At 42.5% G+C, this 20,947-nt stretch overlaps 1 protein-coding gene across 3 annotated transcripts in view; it reads right to left on the reverse strand.

The window, feature by feature from the left end:
* Positions 1 to 20,947, reverse strand: part of MAB21L3 (mab-21 like 3) — a 38,595-nt gene that overhangs the window by 7,778 nt on the left and 9,870 nt on the right. For all 3 annotated transcript variants that reach the window (XM_060201828.1, XM_016189306.2, XM_016189305.2), the window contains exons 3-6: positions 12,333 to 12,473; positions 7,614 to 7,905; positions 1,865 to 2,043; positions 1,323 to 1,517 (exon numbers count right to left, since the gene is read on the reverse strand). In XM_060201828.1, coding sequence (XP_060057811.1) covers positions 1,323 to 1,517; positions 1,865 to 2,043; positions 7,614 to 7,905; positions 12,333 to 12,473 — 807 coding nt within the window. The remainder of the gene's footprint in view (positions 1 to 1,322; positions 1,518 to 1,864; positions 2,044 to 7,613; positions 7,906 to 12,332; positions 12,474 to 20,947) is intronic.

Raw genomic sequence — 20,947 nt, forward strand, 5'->3', positions numbered from 1 at the left:
CCTTGCCAAATATCCCCTTTCAAAATGCACTTTCTTGAGAAAGTGTGATTCTATTCTGCTGTGCAGGTGGGCTAGGCAGAACTATAAAACAGAACCTGTGAGGCTGTGCTGTGAAATGCTCTAGATGATTCAGAAATCACTGGAATAAAAGAAAATCTTTGGATGAAAGCAGTTTTGAGACCAGCAAGGACTAGGAGGGCCTTGGATGCCCTTATTCACTCTGTCCTCAACACTCATCCCACTTAATGTGCCTCCATGGGTTTTTAACCAAGAAATAATGAAGCCACTGGATAACATTATGAGACTTTGACATGAGACAGACTGCAGTCTCTTTCTTAGCTCTGGCTTTACATAGCATGGCCTATGGACAGACACGCAGGAAAGCCGCTCAGTCTATAGTATCAGCCAGCTGATCTTAAGAAAGCAAATGCCTTGATCCAGCAGAACAGGTTGTGTTTGGAGGGGAACGTGCTATGGGCGATGATGAGACTATGGAAACTCCAGAGGAAGACGCCAGTGTGTGCTAATGAGATGTCATAAGATAGCTGGGTCAGTCAGAGAGGATAGGTTATCGGCAAAGATAAAGAAGCAAAGCAGTGCTCTGGTGGGAGTAGGAGAGGTGGGTACAGTGACTAGAAGGCTGGTTTTGTAAGTGTGATGTCCTAAGTTCAGTTCCTGGTGTCACATGTACCAGAGTGGTGTTCTGCTTCTGTCATTAATGAGTTAATTTTTTAAACGAGCAAAATAGGGGGAGGATGATGGTGCACCCAGTAGAATACACATATTATAGTGCACAAGGACCCAGGTCCTCACTTCCTGGGTGGAAGCTTCATGAGCAGTAAAGAAATGCTACAGGTGGTGTTTCTTTTTCTCTCCCTCTCTGTTGCCCCCTTCCCTCTCAATTTCTCTATCTCTATCAAAATAAGGAGGAGAAGGAAGAGGAGGGAAGAGATTAAAAAAAAAAAAAAAAGACAAAACTGTCTACCAAGAACAGTGGGCTTGTTGTGCAGGCATGCAGGCACTGAGTCCCAATGGTGGCAATGAAGGAGAAGAAAAGGAGGAGGAAGAGGAGGAGGAAGGGGAGGAGGACGATGACCAGGGAAAGAGAACTGAAAGCGGGCATGGAGGGAGGCAGAGAACATTCCATGCTGGGCAGGATTGTCCTGTGTCACAAACCTGGGTCATTGAGCTCCTTTTGTGGGATGGCAAAGGAAGTGCCAGTGCCTCAGCTTGATGTTGTCACACATGGACCCCTTTGGGAGGTACCCTCAGGAGGACAGCAAAGGCTAACTGCTGCTCCTCTACTGGGCCTTCACTCTCACCTGCAGGTGCTGAACAGTGAGAACAGGTTGCTTCTTTGGACACCAGACATCCTCTGTCATCTGCCTCAGGGCCCACAGGCACTCCCTACGGCAGCCCCCATCCTCATCCAGCTGTTGCAGCAGCACCTTCTCCGCCCGATGGAAACTCAGCTGCCAGTGGTAACTCGAGCAGGCCAGCAGGGTGAAGCCAAATGACTGGAGAAGGATGAGAGGATCGAGGCAATGAGAATGGCAGTGCCCACAAGAAGTGAAAGCCATCTCTAGTCAGGGGGGCCTACCTCCCAGGCAGGCAGGACACCTTCCAAGGACCTAGTCTCAGGGAGCAAGTCTCATGCAAAACTCCTTGGACATGGGCAGTTAATCAGAGAGACTGCATCCATTTTGCTGGGAGAGGACAGGTCTCCACCTTGAACTTGTGCCGGGATCACCTGGAGATCTTGCTAAAACCCATCCCATCGAATGAAAATCTCATTCAGTAGGTCCAGGGCAGGTCTCAGGAACCTGCATTTCCAACAGGCTGGTTAAGCCCCGCCCATGGGTACCTTGACGCATTGCACTTTCTCTGGCGAAGGCCATCGCTTCAGACATGCAGGCCATCGGGCTCTTTTGGGCCACACACCAGTGATCTCCACAGCGGGGGTGAGCTGGAGTTCCACTTGGCATAGGGATGTTTCCATGGCAACTGAAACTGCGCAGCGGTTGGCTAGCATGCTAACCTTACCTGGTGAGAAATGGCATGTGGAGGGATGAGGAGGAGTGAATGCTGGGCTCAGTCAATACACTCATTCTACAAAGGGATTTGTAAGCAGTGACTATAACTGGTGCGGTGACTTTCATGTGTACACCAGTGACATGCCAGAGAAGGGTGCTGATGTCCAGACAAAAAAAGGACCTGAGCAAACACCCATAGAAGCACTCCTAGACACTAGACCCTGTCATGGGTGGTCACTTTTTTCTCCCCACCCCATCTCTAAGAGCTTAAAAAATGGGGGAAGGGTTTTGGAGGTGGTTCATCCAGTAGAGCACATGTCACCATGTGTGAGGACCCAGGTTCAAGCCCCCAGTCCTTATCTGGGGGTGTCCACAAATAGTAGAGTAGTGCTGCAAGTGTCTCTCTTTTCCTCTCTATCACTCTTTGCCTCTCTCATCTTTATAAAAGAAACATATATATATATATATATGAGAGAGAGAAGAGAAGAGAAGAGAAGAGAAGAGAAGAGAAGAGAAGAGAAGAGAAGAGAAGAGGGGAAAATAAAGAAAGGAGGGAAAATGGCCACTGGGAACAGTGGAGTCATACAGGCACCAGGTCCAGTGGTAACCCTGATAGCAAAAATATAAAATTGCTTCTAGTAATTTAACAATGTTTAGCAAAACTGAAAGATTTTAGGAGTACAATTTCACACCCACATGTTTGTGAGACATCTCACTCTCTACCAAAGTCCCTCGCCCCACCCCTGATAACCACCATATAAATTCACAGGGGTATATAGTATTTGCTACTGCAAAGTGGAATTAAGTACTGTTGTATATTCCCTTCTATTCTGTCCAGATAGCCTACTATTTGGAAGGCCCAGCTTTAGTTCTCTTATTTCTATCACTGGTTGTATTGGGCTTAACCTGTTTCTTATCTGAATCACAATCTCTCAGGGACTATCTGCTTCCATCACTCATTAAACCAGCCTGGTAGCTTTGGGTGGAGCTACCACCCTAAGTCCTGGCAATCACCAACTACTTTTAAGTGTGTCATAGCCACTGGTTTACAAGGTTGAAAGTATGCAAACGAGCCTCCCCCCACTACCTCATTGCCAGCAAAAGAGAGGGGAGAATAAATGCAGCTGGGTTAGCAAAACAGCTCACTTAGATAAGGTGCTGCTTTGCCATTTAAAGCCTGCCCCTCACCACACTGAATGAAGCTTTGGTGCTGAGGTCTCTCACTCTCTGACTTTTTCATCTCTATCTAAACAATAATAAAAAAAAAAATTAAACAGTAAAATCATAACGTCTTAGAGACAGAATAAATGACATCTGGCAGAGTTCTCCATCTCCCAGCATGGAACTCATTTCAGATCCCATCATCCTTTTTTTTTTTTTTTTTTTTGCAAAAGATACAGTTATTTTTATTTGTTGACATTCATTGCAGAGGACTAGCTGTCTTGAAGTGGGAATATCTCCCTTTCTTTTGCTCAGAAAATAAAATGGAAACTCATCCATTCATTGTTTCAGGTTTCTCAAAAAGAGAACATTCTGCTCCCTGGCTGGGTGTGATTAAGAAGCTTATTGTCTGCATCTCATCAGAAGCTGCCCGACAGGAAGACAGGAAGACAACGTCTGGCACTTCAGCATTATTTACTGAAAGCACCTCATTAGCCCAACCACCTCTGCATCCCCAAGCTGCACTTTCACTGGTAACAAATCTTGCTGCAGAGAAGTGAGCATATGCAGGAGCCAGCCTGGCTGGCCCACGCCCTGCACTGCCTCTCTGCTTACTAGGCATGTAATGTAGCCTGCAGCAAAAGGGACTTCATCTTTCTGTTGCTCACTTTGCAAAACAGGTAGACAATTAATTCTTATACTTTGGAGGTGCTGTAAGTATTGAATTCAATAATCCACACAAGCATTGTACACGGGATACAAGACCTTGAAACATGAGCTGCTTCCATTATGGAATCTTCCAGACCTCTCCTGTCTCTACAAGCCAATGTGTATACAAATATTTTCCTTTTGGTGCAAATGGAATGTACATTGTTCAACACTTTAACACTTTGGTTTTTTTCATTTTGTTATCCCAAGCCAGGGATATATATATATATATATATATATATATATATATATATATATATATATATATATATATATATATCCATTCTTTTCAAAGTCCACAGAATAGTCTATTAGGTAGAGGCAGCATCAATAGTCAATTTTCCTTGGTTATTTCTAGCTACTCATTATTTTTAAAAAAATGCCAAACTTTTTTGTATGTAGGAATTAACTCTAAAACTAGAATTGCTGAATTGTCAAGTCCTCTTTAAAAATAAAAGGATATAAATAGCCTTCCAAGGTATCGGCATGGGCGGAGGGTAGATAGCATATGGTTATGCAAAGAGACTTTCATGCCTGAGGCTCCAAAGTCCGAGGTTCAATTCCCCACACCACCATAAACCAGAGCTGAACAGTGTTCTGGTAAAAAAAAAAAAAAAAAAGTATTGTCACCAACTTACTTTTCCAAGGACAATAAATGGAGAAACCTGTCTCACTAAATCTACCACCACACACGGCCACGATTTCTTCACTGTCAGCATGATAGCTGCCTTAAGGTACATTTCTTTAAAAAAAAAAAAAATACAATACAAAAACATGTGTATGTCTTTTCCTATATTTGGGAGCTACTCTCTGCCCTGATACAACTTTCTAGTCCTACTTCCAACTCTGATATCATCTCCCCAGCAACACCTTTTGCCCACCTGCATGTTAGCTGTAAGGATCAGGTGAAAATTAGTAGTTATAGGCTCCTTGGAATATACCTAAAATAGATTTCTGAGTTTTTTCCAAAATGGACACCCCAAATCTCATCTGCTTTATTCTTATCTTTAGGTTCCTGGTGATTGAACAATTTGTTCTGCTTTATATCTTAATGCTTTTCAGTCAGTAAGTTGCAGATGCTACCATGATGTCAATCTGACTTCCCTGAGCACCAATGTGTCCTAGAACCCCACCTCTCCAGAGCTCTACCCCACTAGGGGAAGAGAGAAACAGATTGGGGGTATGGATCGACCTGCCAACTCCCATGTCCAGCAGAGAAGCAGTTAGATTCCACTTTCTGCACCCCATAATGATCCTGGGTCTATATTCCCAGAAGGATAAAGAATAGAAAAGCTTCCAATGGAGGGGATGGGATGCGGAACTCTGGTGGTGGGAAATGGGTGAAATTGTACCCCTCTTATCCTACAGTCTTGTCAATCATTATTAAATTTAAAAAACCAAAAAAAAAAACATATGTATGTATGTATTATGAGAGGAGTCGAAGAGGAGAGAGTGAGAGAATAAGGGAGAAGGGAGAGAGAACCAGAGCTCTACTCAGCTCTGGTATAAGGTAGTGCCAGTGATTAAAAGCTCTGACCTGAATCATGGGGCATGCAGGTTGGTGCTCTAGCAGGCTGAGCTGTCTCTCTGGCCCTGTACATATCTTAAAGTAAATATTAAATGAAATATCTTTACTTGCCATTTATATTTCAAAAATTAATTTTAGGAGTCAGGTGGTGGTGGCACATCTGGTTGAGCACATACATTACAATGTGCAATGACCTTGGTTCAAGTTCCCGGTCCCCACCCACAGGGGAGAGGTTTCACGAGAATCAAACTGTGTTGTAGGTGCATCTCTCCCTCTCTATTTCCCCCTTCTGTCTCAGTTTCTCTGTATCTATCCTAAACAAATAAATATCTTGTAATATTTTCATTTTAATCCTGTGTGAGAGGGGGAGGGAGAGAAAGATCATAGTTTTGTTTTACCAGTTTTATTGCTTTTGGCTTTCTTGTTATTTGGGATCAAACACAGGCCTCATACATGCAAGTCATTTACTCTATCAGTGAGTCAAGTCCTTGACCTCTACCTTCTTTTTTTGTAATTCATATTTTTTGCATTATTTCTATTGGTCTGCTCATATTTCTTTCTTTTTAAAAAATATTTTATTTATTCATGACAAAGACAGGAAGAGAGAAAGAAACCAGACATTACTCTGGTACATGTGGTGCCAGGGATTGAACTCAGGACCTCATGCTTGAAAGTCAGTGCTTTATCCACTGCGCCACCTCCTGGACCAGTCTGCTCATATTTTTTATTGATTTCTCTAAAATACTCTTTCAGGAGTTGGGTGGTAGTGCAGCGGGTTAAGTGCAGGTGCCATTTCTCTCTGTTCTATCCAACAATGACGATAACAATAATAACTACAACAATAAAACAACAAGGGCACAAAAAGGAACAAATAAAAAATGTTTTAAAAATTATTCTTTCGTACTTTAGAAATATAGCCTTATATTCTCAGTTTAAATTCATGTGAAAGAAGTGTGTGAACGTGTATGTGCACATGCTCACGCACGCACATCTATGAGTATATACACAGCATACTGTTCATTAAGATTTGGGGTTGTCGGGGGTTGGGCTATAGTGCAGCAGGTTAAGTGCACATAGCACAAAGGTGCAAGGACCCAAAAGGATCCTGGTTAGAGCCACCAGCTCCCCAGCTGCAGGGGGGTCACGTCACAATCAGTGAAACAGGTCTGCAGGTGTCTATCTTTCTCTCCCCCTCTCTGTCTTCCCCTCCTTTCTCCATTTCTCTCTGTCCTATCTGGCAACAACAACATCAATAACAACAGTAATAATAACCACAACAATGATAAAAACAACAAGGGCAACAAAAAGGAAATAAATAAATAAAATATTTTTAAAAAGATTTGGGATTGTCAAACTTAGTTCTTTATAAGTTCTGGCATTTGTTTTGAAACAAGTCAGTGGTTTTCAAATAAGATATCTCATGAACTAGGTTATGTAGGCAGATGGAGGGTATTGGAGTACACATTTACGATTAACAAAGATCTAAGGCGTATAAAAATAATTGCCCATTGCAGAGGGTAGATAGCATAATGGTTATGCAAACAGACTCTCATGCCTGAGGCTCCAAAGTCCCAGGTTCAGTCCCCTGCACCACCATAAGCCAAAGCTGAACAGTGCTCTGGTTAAAAAAAAAAAAAAATTAAAAAATAAAATAATTGCCCATGTCTTTAAGCAAACATCACAGAAAGGATGTGGATCCCGAAGCTCTCCTGTCTATGCCAGGGCAGCAACCTCCTGAAACCCACTGGAACATGCAGTATGTGAGAGAGTTCTATTCTTCTGTATGTCACAGCAGAAAAGAAATGGTGGGGCTGGCAGTGGGCACTTGCTTGAGTTCACATATTAGCATGAACAAGAACCCAGGCTCCTGCTGGGGGTGAGGGGGTGGAAAGCTTCACAAACAGTGCAGCAATGCTACACTCCCTTCCTCCTTATCTTCCTCTTCCTCTCTCTCCCTTCCTCCTTATCTTCCCCTTCCTCTCAATTCTCTCTGTGCTATCAAATTATACATATATGTGTATATATACATATATATGTATATGTATATATTAGTTCATAGTTGGGGGGTGGCTTAAAGAGCACATGGAGACTGTCTCAATTCAGGGGCACATGTGTGAGTTCACATGCAGACAGAAACTTCTCTTACCTACAACCACCCCCCACCCAATCCCCAGGCAGCTCACCTGAGAGGTGACAGGTTATGATTGCATTTTCAACCAGTTTCTGGAACACCTGGAGGAGCTTGGCAGGCACAATGTCTCCTTCAATGTTCACATCTGCCTCATGCCATTGCCACAGGCTCTTTACAAACTGCTCCACTTCTAGCCACTGCTGCAGGCCCTCCGGGTCCCGCAGGGGGCAGGAGAACCTGACGCCCTGCAGGTTGTAGTAGCGCCAGCGCTGCTCCCTGACCTCCCGGTACCCAGCCAGGCCTTTCATGGGGACTGTGACAAGGAACTGGGTAGGGGCCAAAACCTGGGTTCAGGAAAGGAGAAAGGATGCGTATGAGCTCATGGACTTGTCAGGTAATAGCAATCCTCAGGGAGTCAGTCAGCCTGTTAAGCCACACAGCTGGGTTAACTACTAGGTCTCAGCAACTGATGAGGTGGGCAGAGGGCTGCAACTGCCTGTGGTAAGAGACTTCCATCTTTGTTCTGCAATTAACTCACTGTAATGCTTCAGGCACTACAATGCTTCAGGCAGGTAAATTAACTTACTGAGTCCTGGGGTTTCATGAGTCTGCAAGGAAAAAAAAAAAGAACTTGACCTTGAATTCTACAGGGTTATCAAAGATCAGATGAAGAAGAAAATGCAAAAGGCACCAGTATTGGTTGAACTCAATGTACTGTGTTATGACTTCTGGTCATTAGCTTCTTTCATTTTCATGGTCACACAGTGAATTGGGTTTTGTTACCATTCCCCAAATGAAGAAACTAAGGGTCAAATGGCCTTCAAGATCCCCCCAGGGACATAGCCAGTAAGTTATAAAGCCAGAACTTGTGCTTAAGTCTTCTAACTGCTTATTCAATGGGGTGTTTTTCCATCCCTGGCTGGCTCTTATCAGTCAAGCATGAATGACCTGGAGTGGGTAAAAGGTCTGATAAAATAAAGGGTGAGAAGGGAGAGGAAGAGGTAAAAGAATTATGCAAAATGCCTCTCTTTCCTTTTACCTGTGTTTATGACCCATGTCCAGTCTTAATGACTGTTTTTTACAAAAGAACAAAGGGGAAGCAAAGGTCTATTTCTGGAGACAACATGACTATTGAGATGATTCTGAGTTTAGTGGAAAAAGTGAGCAACTAGTTCTACGTTTTACAGGAACTGGTTAAGTCATCGTCAGAGTGAAAATGATCAGGGCCAATAGTCCATGGAACAGAACAGATTGGACAACAGTACAGTACCACCAAGGAGTACCTGATCTCTGGTCACTTCACCCAGCAGCCTTCCCACAAAACAATGCACCTTTCCCACAAACCAGCTATTCACTGGAGGAGCCACCTGCTCAGCATGAAAGTCTGACAGTAGAATTTGGTTAACCTTTTCCCAAAAAGGAAAATTGGCCTATTCAGGAGTGAGCAGAAAGCCAGCAATGAGTAATTCTGCCTCTTTGTCAAAGAACAATGGTTTGATGCTTCACATGACTCTGGTGTTCAGAGAAAGGTGGTCAGAGGGCCAGGGAGATAGTACAATGGTTATGCAAAAGACTTTCATGCCTAAGACTCTGAGGTCCCTGGTTCAATCCCAAGCACCATCATATGCCAGAGCTGTGCAGTGAATGTTCTTGCCTGCCTCCTCCTTCTTTCTATCCATATATGTTTAAACTAAAGGAAGAAAAAGGAGGAGGAGGAGAAAGAGAAGGAAAAGAAGAAGAAATGTGGCAAGGTTTAAAAGGAGTAAGAGGGAGCTGGGTGGTAGCACAGCAGGTTAAGTGCACATGGTGGAAAGCACAAGGACTGGCATAAGGATCCTGGTTCAAGCCCCCAGCTCCCCACCTGCAGGGGGGGGGGGTCGCATCACAAGTAGCAAAGCAGATCTTCAGGTGTCTATCTTTCTCCCCCCCCCCCCCGTCTTCCCCTTCTCACTCGATTTCTCTCTGTCCTATCCAACAATGTCATCAACAACAACGATAAACAAAAAGGGCAACAAAATGGGGAAAATGGTTATGGAGCAGGCACCATAACCCTGGAAGCAAAAAAATAAAAATAAACAAAAAGAGTAAGAGCCTAAAGCATCACATTCAAAATCTATAAATTGTCAACACACTTGTATATAAATTCAGAACACAACTATCATGTTGATATATGTTGACAGTTACATTAATCTTGTTGAAAAAATACTTGTTGAGGGGCCAGGTAGTAGTTCATCCAATAGAACACAGAAGCTATCATTTATGAGGACCACAGCTCAAGCCCCTAGTCCTCACCTGTCAGGTGGGGGACTTCATAAGCAGTAAAGCAATACTTCAGGTGTCTCTCTTTCAATTCCTCTCTTGCCCTCTCTTTCTCCCTCTCTGCTTCTCTCTGTCTCTATCAAAATTAAGAGATAAAAAGAATGCCAGGGTCAACTTCAACAATGTGTCCAATGTTTCCACCTTTACAGAGCCCTACCCCAGTAGGGGAAGATAGAAACAGACTGGGAATCGACCTACCAACCTTCATGTCCAGCAGAGAAGCAATTACAGAAGCCAGACCTTCCAGCTTCTGTACCTCATAAAGGTCCTTACTCCTAGAGAGGGATAAAGAATAAGGAAGCTTCCAATGGAGGGGATGGGACATGAAACTCCGTCTGGTAGTGGGAATTGTATGGAATTATACCCCTACTATCTAACAATTATGTTAATCACTAATAAAAATAAAAAAGAGTGCCGGGAATGGTAGAGTCCTGCAGTTACTGAGCCCCATTCTTAACCCAGTTAGTAATAACCCAGTGTAGCAAAATAAACAAATAAATATCTATTGAATCAGGTCCAACTAGAACGCAGAACGTGATATATAAATAGATGGCATATTTTCAGCTATGAACTGTGAGAGTGCAGAAGGAAATGTCCTTCCATACAGGGCAAGGAAAGTTTGTGCTTGATTTGTTCCTCATCATCATCTATGTTTGTCTAACTTCACTTGTTCTGGGTTGGCAGATGACATTACAGGATTCAGTCTTGTTTTGCAATTTTTTATTGGGCCAATTTCCCAAGATCTTATAATTCCCAAATCCACAAGTTCCTTAATATTGGGGTTTGTCTTAATGTACCTTAACCTTGAATTTACTAGGCTGGCAATGGTCATTCATTCATTCACTCATTTATCATTCATTCAGAAGAGGCTGAGTGTCATATAGCACAAGGAGTGCCAGAAATGAGGCAGTCAAAAGCATGATCCTCATAACCAAGAAACCTGTCTTCTGATATGAGAAACAGGACATAAGTAGGCTGAAGTTACTACAGAAAGAGTCTCTTATGCTATGTGACCTCAAACTGGAAGTAAAGGAGTATGGCAGTTCAGCATGATTTCATTTCATTCACTTTTCTTGACTCTAAAAGGGAGAGAACCATGTCTAATCCTCTAACTGTTACAGATTTGAATGAGATCATGACTGTGACTTTGCCTTTACTCACACTGCTGGGTGACATAGGCACTGGTGGTGATAGCCTGGCTCTGGTGGCTCAAAGCTCTGTGGGATTTCTCAACAAGAACAGGGATTCTAGGACATCACCTACAATGTATTTCCCTTCTCTTGTTTTATAAGAGAAAAGGAGAAAGAGACATCAAAATAATACTCCATCCTGTATGTTGCCAGTGATTAAACCATGGACATGACACATTCAAGGTATGTGCCCTAGCTACTGAGCTACCTCCCTACTTCTGCACTTGCAATTCTTTTTAAATACTTTTTTAAAAAGTCCCACTAAGGGGGAGTCAGGCGGTAGTGCAGTGGGTTAAAGCACAGTTGGCGCGAAGCACAAGGACCGGCTTAAGGATCCCGGTTCGAGCCCCTGGCTCCCCACCTGCAGGGGAGTCACTTCACAAGCGATGAAGCAGGTCTGCAGGTGTCTGTCTTTCTCTCCTCCTCTCTGTCTTCCCCTCCTCTCTCCATTTCTCTCTGTCCTATCCAACAATGACGACATCAATAACAATAATAATAACTACAACAATAAAACAAGGGCAACAAAAGAGAGTAAATAAATAAATATAAAAAAAATTCCCACTAAGGTTATTGCTGGGACTCAGTGCAGGTACTCTGAATCCACAGCTCCCAGTGGCCATTCCCCCTCCCCCATTTTATTTGATAGGATAGAGAGAAATTGAGATGGGGGGGGCAAGAAAAAGATAAGACACCTGCAGATCTGCTTCAACACTTGTGAAGTGCTTCCCCTGGGGACTGGGAGCTCAAACCCAAATTCATTTATATGGTAATGTGTGCCCTCAACCAAGTGTGCCACCACCTTATCCCTGCTCCTGCTATTTCTAAGGGCCACCTCTCCCACTACCTTCCTCCCTCCACCTGTGACCCAGACTTTTGCTTTCAACTATTTTCTTACCAAACACCGAAGTTCCCTAATCTATCTACTCAAGTGGCACCTAATCAACAAATGTTTGCTTAAGCAAACTGTCCTCATTACAACAGACTGTTTGGGCATCAGAAGTCTCAGTTTGAGTCCTGGATTTTAAGCCAATATCACTTGATCAAATCATTTGACTTGAATTCTCAATTTTTCCAGCTGTAAAGTAGGATTGGGGGGGAGGGCTTACATAAGTGACCAATTAGCAAATAGGTTAAGAGACAGTAAACATTGGGAGTACCTGAGGGAACGTGAAGTGTGAGTGCTCTGAGTGGTATAAATGCTAGTCACACTGCATACTGCCCACCTGCGTGTCCTGGCTAAGAGACCAGGGAGATCTGCTTACCTTAATGTGCTCATTGTAGAAGTCACCATAAGGGATGGCTTGGAACCTAATATCCTGGTTGCTGATCTCCGTGGTCAGATGGTGGACAATTTTCTGCACCTCTTCCACAACCTTGGAAACCCACTGGCATCTTGAGTGCACCTGGGTGTGAAGAGACCAGCAGTGGTGATCACATTCCCTCCACAGAACCCATGCATGGGCACCAGGCCTGGCAAGACACAGACCTTTGGTGCTTAAGTGGAGGGGTGCATCTTGAAAAGATCTACCCCCCCAAGGGCAGCAGAAGAGATGCATTTAGATCTAATAATATCTGTCAGTGCCCAATGTTCTCTTAGGAAACAAAGCTTTTGTTCAATATTTACTTAATAATTTTGTATTTCTTGCCGCCAGGGTTATTGCTGGGGGGTTTCATGTTAGCATGATTCCACTGCTCCCAGACTATTTTTTTTCTCTCCCTTTCTTTCTTTCTCTTTATACATTATGAAAGAGAGAAAGAAAAATGAAGGGAGATGGAATTGAGGGGGCTGGGCAGTAGTGCATCTGCTTAAGCACACACTTTACCAAAGCACTAGCTCCACATCTATAGGGAGGAAGGTACACATGTGATGAAGCAGGGCTGCAGGTATCACTGTCTCTCTCCCACTCTATATACCTCAATTTTTCTCTATCCTATGAAATAAAGAAAAAAAATGTCCCTTGGAGCAGTGGAATCATCATACAGACACCGAACCACAGCAATAATCCTGGTGGCAATAAAAAATAAAAATAGCCACGAGGTTCCAGATGCTACCATGATGCCAACTGAACTTCCCTGGGCAGATGACCCCACCAATGTGTCCTGGAGCCAAGTCATAGGTGAGTGCAAACACATGTGGCTCATAGACAGAGGGGCCTAAGGAGAGATTCCTGAAGTTGAAAGCCCATATCTACTCAGGAGTGACTGGTAACAGTCCTGTACTTTTCCAGGTGAGGTACCCCCTCCAGTCTGAGTTTTATCAAGAAATAAATTACTGATGGGAGGAGAGGATCCCCTAAGGTTCACCAAATGTAACTGTGAGTTTCCATTGCTACTGTACCTTGGAGGCTGAAGCAGCACTGGGGATGCTAGCCTAGTGCTAGCATCAGGGGCAGAGACCTGACCAGGCAACTCAGGAGAAGACATACATTCCCAATGGTCTGAAAGTGGGGCTGTATTGTGGCAATCTTTCCATGTTGTCCTCCTAACGAATTCAAAGACAGGTTGATTAACTGCCTCAAACCCACAGAGTACAAAGAGGATTTGTTTAGAAACTCACAGGGTCAAGGACTATTGCCCATCTTGGTTCTAACTGCTGTCAGAGAAGCTAAATTGGGCCTGGGGCTTTGAATCCTTGGGGCGTTGGCATCTCTGTGCTTAACCACTGTGCTATTTCTCCCCCACCTTGATTTATCTCTTGGTCAGGAGTGAGTGACTAAGCTAAAAAATCTACTTATAGTTTAAAATCCTGCAGGTTCCCATAGCCTACAGGGAAGATAAAGAACAAACCAGGGTTTAGCAGCCACTGTGCTTCACCTCAAGGATTGAAACAACATTGCAACAACAGTTAATTTCCATAACTCTGAACTATTTAAGTACCTTAGTTAGACACAAGTCAATCCAGGCAAGTGTGATTAGTGGATTGAATAGTACTGAGAAAGGGACCTCATAAAAATACCATATACAATGGTTAAACGAAGAAGAAACAGTGGAGAAATAAGCCAAGATAAAAGTCCAGATAACCCCCCCCAAGGCAGAAGCACATAAGAATGAAGATAAAATCCAAACACTAATTGAGGCATTCATGACAGGAGTGATGAAAACGTTTAAAAATATTATCAGAAATGGGGAAACAGCAAATGAGACTCTGAAAGAAAACACTATCTCAAAGTAATTAAAGAACTGAAATACCTGAACTAAGAGCACAACAAGCTGGAAGAGCTAATACGGTATCAGAACAGGGTAACAAAATAGCTTAATTACAGAAAACAACAGAGGGGAGAGCGAACAGAATAAGTGAGACAGAAAATTAGCAAGACTGAGGATGAATTAGAGAAAACTAAGAAGAGATCTCAAAGAGATTAAGAGATACTAAAAACAACAACAGAGACATATGGCATGACTTCAAAAGAAGTAATATATGCATTTTTGGCTTGCCAGAGAAGAAAGAGAGGGAGGGGAAGAAAGCATTTTACAGGACATGATAGCTGAGATCTTCCCTAGTCTAGACAACATAAAAAACATAAAGGTTCAAGGGGCTTAGAGGGTCCCAAGCAGAATTAACCCAGACTTAAAGACACCAAGACATATCATATTTAGAATGAAAAGGAATAAGGATAGGGAAAGGATCTTGAAAACTGCAAGAGAAAAACAAAGAGTCACTTACAGAGGAAAACCCATAAGATCAGCACCAGATTTCTCCAAACACTAAAGGCCAGAAGAGAATGACAAGATATATGTATCAAGCTCTCAATGAGAAAGGCTTTCAGCCAAGACTGCTGTATCTTGTTAGACTGTCACTCAAACTAGATGGAGGCATAAAAACCTTCTCAGATGAGCAACAGTTGAAGGAATCATCTATCACCAAATCTGCCCTGAAAGAAGTTCTGAAAGGTCTCTTATGAAACATCACATCATCATAAACATGCCATATATATCAGAACACTGCAAAATTTTAGAATAATGGCATTAAAGTATCTTCATTCTATCATAACAATAAATGTCAATGGCCTGAATTCAACTATTAAAAGGCACAGAGTAGGAAGATGGATCAGAAAACACAATCCAATCATATGTTATCTACAGGAATCCCACCTAGATCAACAAGACAAATGGATTTAAAGTGAAAAGATGGAAAATTACCTTACAAGCCAGTGGACCACAAAAAAGAGCAGGAACAGCTATTCTCAATCTGACATGATAGACCTTGAAATAAATAAAATTTTAAAAGATAGGGGTGGACATTACTTAATGCTCAGAGGATCTGTCAATCAAGAGGTCTTAACGGTTATTAACATCTATGCACCCAACTAAATACATCAAACATCTACTGAAAGGGCTACAGCAATATACTAACAGCAATACAGTAGTAGCAGGGGATTTCAGCACTCCTTGGATGTTAGACCAGAAACTATCAAATACAGGAAAATATTGGCAGAACTCTTTGCCATCTAAATTTTAAAGATATCTTCCATGAAACAAATTCAGTTACAAAAAAAAAAAAAAATTAAAGTAGAACAATAAACACAAAGCAGAGCTTGGACCGGGTCTGGTGTACTGCATCAAAGTAAAAGACTCTGGGGTGGGGGGGAGGTTTCAGATCCAGGAACATGATAGCAGAGAAGGACCTAGAGGGGGTTTGAATTGTTATGTGGAAATCTGAAAAATGTGAACAGGGGTAGATGACATAATGGTTATGCAAAGAGATTCTTATTCCTGAGGCTCCAAATCTCAGGTTCATGGTGAATTCACTTTCTTTACCCCATCTTGGATGAAGCTTGAAGATATCATGTTAAGTGAGATAAGTCAGAAACAAAAGGATGAATATGGGATGATCTCACTCATAGACAGAAGTTGAAAAACAAGATCAGAAGGGAAACTCTAAACAGAACTTGGACTGGACATGGTATATTGCACCAAAGAAAAAGACTCTAGGGTGGGAGGGGGGAGGGTTCAGGTCCTGAAATATGATGACAGAGAACATAGTGAGGGTTGTATTGTTATCCGGAAATGTTACGCATGTACAAACTATTGTATTTTACTGTTGACTGTAAGCCATTTACCTCCCAATAACGAAATTAAAAATATATGAAAGAAAGAGCAGTAACACCGCAACATTGTTCTATTGCTTGTGAAGCTTCCCCTATGCAGATGCCTCCATATGGTGACCAGGGGCTCCAACCCAGATTTTTGCTCAGGGTAATGTGTGTGTTCTACTGAACAAGTTATCTCCCGGCCCGTGTTCAATATTAAAATAGTACTTGCTAGAGTCAGGCAGTGGCTCAGTGGGTTAAGAGCATGTGGCACAAAGCACAAGGACTGGTGTAAGGATCCTGGTTCGAGCCCCCAGCTCCCCACCTACAGGGGAGTCACTTCACAGGCGGTGAAGCAGGTCTGCAAGTGTCTATCTTTCTCTCCCCCTCTGTCTTCCCCTCCCTTCTCCATTTCTCTCTGTCCTATCCAACAACAACAAAATCAATAACCACAACAAGGGCAGCAAAAGGGAAAATAAATATTTTTTAAAAAATAGTACTTGCTATGTGGTAGGTTCCCACCTAGGTACTGGGTACATCAGTGAACAAAAAGACTGCAGAGCAACAGCACAGCCAAGAAAGTGCACATATTACCATATCCATGAACTCAGGTTTAAGACCCTAGGCCCCACCTCTGGGGGGTTGAAGTTGGGGGAAACTTCACAAGCAGTGAGGTAGTATTTCAGGTATTTCTCTCTCTCTTTCCCTCTGTATCTCCTACATTCCTCTCAATTTCTCAATGTCTCTACCCAGAAAAGAAAAAAAAAAAGGCCACTGGGATCAGTGGATACATTATACAGGCACCAAGCCCAGTGATAATCTTGATGATGATAATTGATGATGATGATGATGACACAGGATTCAGGTGCTTATGAAGCTTCTCCTTTTCATGGTGTTCCTATGTAGTGGCTGACTCCTCAAAACCAAGTCCTCATGCATGGTAAAGTGTGCACTCCACTGGGTTAACGGTCTCCCTGAGCTTTCCCCACACCTAAATCTGAATTTTTTGTCTGTCTTGTCCACTACTGTAAGTGCTTGCTCTATCTGTGCAAAGCATTTCTTTGTCTCACCCTGTAGTAGAGTGCTCAGCAGATGGCAGGTGGCGAATGCTTTTTTTTTAAGTCAGAGCATCACTTTATTTTTTAAATTTTGTTTATTTATTGGATAGAGACAGCCAGAAAACTAGAGGGAAGGGGTAAGATAGAGAGAGAGAGACAGAGAAACACTTGCAGCACTGCTTCACCACTTGAAGGCTTCCCCCTGCAGGTGGGGACTAGGGGCTCGAACCAGGGTCCTTGTATATTGTTAAAACGTATGCTCAACCAGGTGCACCACCACCTGGCCCCAGCAAATGCTTTTGATGAACTGACTCTATATGTGGCACAAATACACATGCAAATAAATGCAGACACACATTTAGAGTCTGTATCACAATGTATCCAGTTAGGTTGATGACTGAGGGGACACAGAGGGTATTCAATGATGAGACCAGTTAATCCCTTAGCTTAAGAAATCACATAGAATTTTCTTTGACTTCTTTTTCTCGACCAGCTTGTGGGTGTCTCAAACAATTCTAGAAAATATAAAAGGAGTCTCTGTACATACACAGTAGTGTCAGATTCAGGGTTGAGCACTGCCCAGAGATGTAGCAACCCTCTGACAGGGGCCGGCAGAGATATTTTCTTAGAGAGCAGCCTGCAGATGGCTCCTAGCTGGGATGAGGGGTCCCTCCACTTCAGGAAAGACTTGCTGACTCTCCATTTCCTCCTTATGTGTGGTTTTCTTGTTTGTTTGTTTTTGTTTTGGTCTTTTCTGGAGTTTACTAAAAAAGGTAGCCAGGCAGTAGTATACCGGCTTAAAGGCACATGGTATGAAACTCAAGGACCGGCACAAGGATCCTGATTTGAGCTCCCAAGTGGTGAAGCAGGTCTGCAGGTGCCTGTTTTCCTCTCCCCCTCTTTATCTTCCCCTCCCCTCTCAATTTCTCTCTGTCTTAGCCAATAAAAAAAATAGAAAAAATGGCCACTAGGAGCAGTGGATTCATACTGCCAGCATCAGACCCCAGTGACAACCCTGGAGACAAAAAAAGAAAAAGTTTCATTGTGTTCCCTAAATTTTAAGTATCTTTCAAGGTATGTGTACGTATTTTAACTAATTAATTAATTTTTTTGTTGTCACTGGAGCTTCAGTGCTCCAGCCTGCCTTTTACAGGTAGAGTGAGATATATCTTGGACACAGAGAGGTTGAAAGAATCATGTTAAGTGAGCTAAGCCAGAAAGAGAAGGATGGATATGGGATGATCTCACTCACGGACAGAAGTTGAGAAATAAGAACAGAAGGGAAAATACAAAGCAGCAGTTGGACTGGGTTTGGTGTACTGCACCAAATGAAGGACTCTGGGAGGAGGGAGGATGAGTTCAGGTCCTGTTGAATGATGGTGGAGGAAAACTTAGGTGGGAGTGGGGGGAGGAGTGAGGGTGAAAGTGTTTTGCTGAAAACTGAGAAATTTTATGCATGTACCAAACAACTGTGTTTACAGTAAATAATTAACTCTCCCAGTAAAAAATTTAAATAGAAATCTTCAACTCAAACTAAAAAGAGAGAGACAGAGACAGAGACAGACAGACAGATGAAAGGAGCAAGGCGATGTCATAGCATCGAAGCTTCTCTATGGTGGCAGCAGCTCAAACCTGGGTTGTGTGCATGGTGAAGCAGACACACTGTCCAGGTGAGTTATTCTGCCCACCCTCAAGGTATATTTATTTTTAAAAGTGTGTGTGTGTGTGTGTGTGTGTGTGTGTGTGTGTGTGTGTGTGTAATTGTAAGTGTAAGTATAAGTATAAGTATAAGTATAAGTGTAAGAGAGAGAAAGAGACACACAGAGAATGAACACTTTGTCGTCTTTGATGTAGTGCTAACCAGGACCACACACATAAAACTGCTATGCAGTTAAGCACATGTGGCGCCAAGTGCAAGGACCAGCATATGGATACCAGTTCAAGCTCCTGGCTCCCCACCTGCAGGGGAGTCGCTTCATAAGCGGTGAAGCAGGTCTGCAGGTGTCTATCTTTCTCTCCCCCTCTGTCTTTCCCTCCTCTCTCCATTTCTCTCTGTCCTATCCAACAATTACAACATCAACAACAACAATAATAACTACAACAATAAAACAACAAGGGCAACAAAAGGGAATAAATAAATAAATAAATAAATAAATATTTTTAAAAAAACTGCTATGTACTGTCATGGTGGATAGATTTATGTATATGGGCATGCAATTTTTCACGAGCATTTTCCAGTTCTTAGAGACTGACTATCTAGAGTCAGATGAAGTGTAGATGCGTTTGTATAGGTCTGTTAACCTTTTCTTATGTACCTGTTAGACAAAGAATGGAGTGAGTGGAGAAGGGCATCATCATTTACCGACAGTGGAAGTGGGAAATGTTCAGCTGCGTGTCTATATGTTAGACTGTTTCATAGTCACCGGCCTAACAGGCATTACTATTCTCTCACTATAGTGATTTGTATTATTATTTTTATTATTATTATTACTTTAACCAGAGTACTTACTCAACTCTGGCTTATGGTGGTGCTGGGGATTGAACCTGGGACTTCACAGCCTCAGGCATGAAAGTCTTGCATAAACCATTATGCTATGCCCCTGTCTTATTTATTACAGTCTTAACTGTAGTTCACACAACCTTTTCCAAATTCATCTCTTACCACCTGTCACTCTTGCCAGGCTCAGTGATGTTGTGTTGCAAGCCATATTCTGCTTTGGGGGCTTTGGAGTTTGCTAGGGTGCATTCCAAATGTCATCAGCTTAGGAAAACCCTTCTTGTCCACCTAAATCTAAAATAGCAACCCCTTTCCTTTCTAGTTCTGAATTCATTTAAATCTGTCATGTGACTTGTCATATTTGACATTATATTATGTACATACATATGCATGTATATGTAATATATATAGCTACATAGATATATGCAAATAAGATGTAGAATGTGCTATCTCTCATCTGTCTGTCACTCTCTCTCTCACCCTCCATCTGGAAAAAAAAATAGAAACTCTGTCAGGAATTGGGCAGGCACAAAAATCCCATCAAAGTCCTAGCAGAGTGTAAAAAAACAAAAATAAACAAACAAAAAACAAGACAAGCAACAAAATAGGCATAGGGACCATGATGGGCAACCATAAGATGCCACCAAGTACAATGGTGAAGTTGGTCCAGTCTGCAACCAGAGTCCTATTTCATATGCAAACAACCCCCTATCTTTGAAACACCAGCAGAAGAGACTCTAGATGTCCAGGAGTAGCAAGAAAACAAAGTCAAGGTTTCTGATTTTAAGTAACTTTCAGTCTCACTAGGCATTTGCTATACAGGGCTGTGGAGACAGCTTTATGGTTATGCAAAAAGCCTTCTGTGCCTGAAGCTGAGGTCCCAGGTTCAATCCCCAGAACAACCATAAACCAGGATGAGTCGTGCATTGGTAGAAAAGAGGAAGAAAGAAAGGGGGGGGGGGGAGAGAGAAAGAGAGAGAGGAAGGAATGAAGGAAGGAATGAAGGGAAAGGGAGAAAGAAAAAAAGAAAGAGTAAGAAAGAAAGAGAGAAAGAAAAAAAGAAAGAGAAAGAGAAATGGAGAAAGAATGAAAGGAATGAAGGAAGGAAAGAAGGAAGGAAGGAACAAAAGGAAAGATGGTATGCACAAAATAGTGTTTTCAAACTTGAACTTAAATAGAGTAATTTTATCTACACTACCTGTTCTTATCTTACCCATACTCTTCTTTGCATGATCATCAAATTGTATAAATCTAGTGACGGTAGGAAGAGGGACCAAGGGTGCCTTTTGTAA

This window comes from Erinaceus europaeus, chromosome 11, assembly GCF_950295315.1.
Source record: "Erinaceus europaeus chromosome 11, mEriEur2.1, whole genome shotgun sequence".
Classification (NCBI taxonomy): domain Eukaryota; kingdom Metazoa; phylum Chordata; class Mammalia; order Eulipotyphla; family Erinaceidae; genus Erinaceus; species Erinaceus europaeus.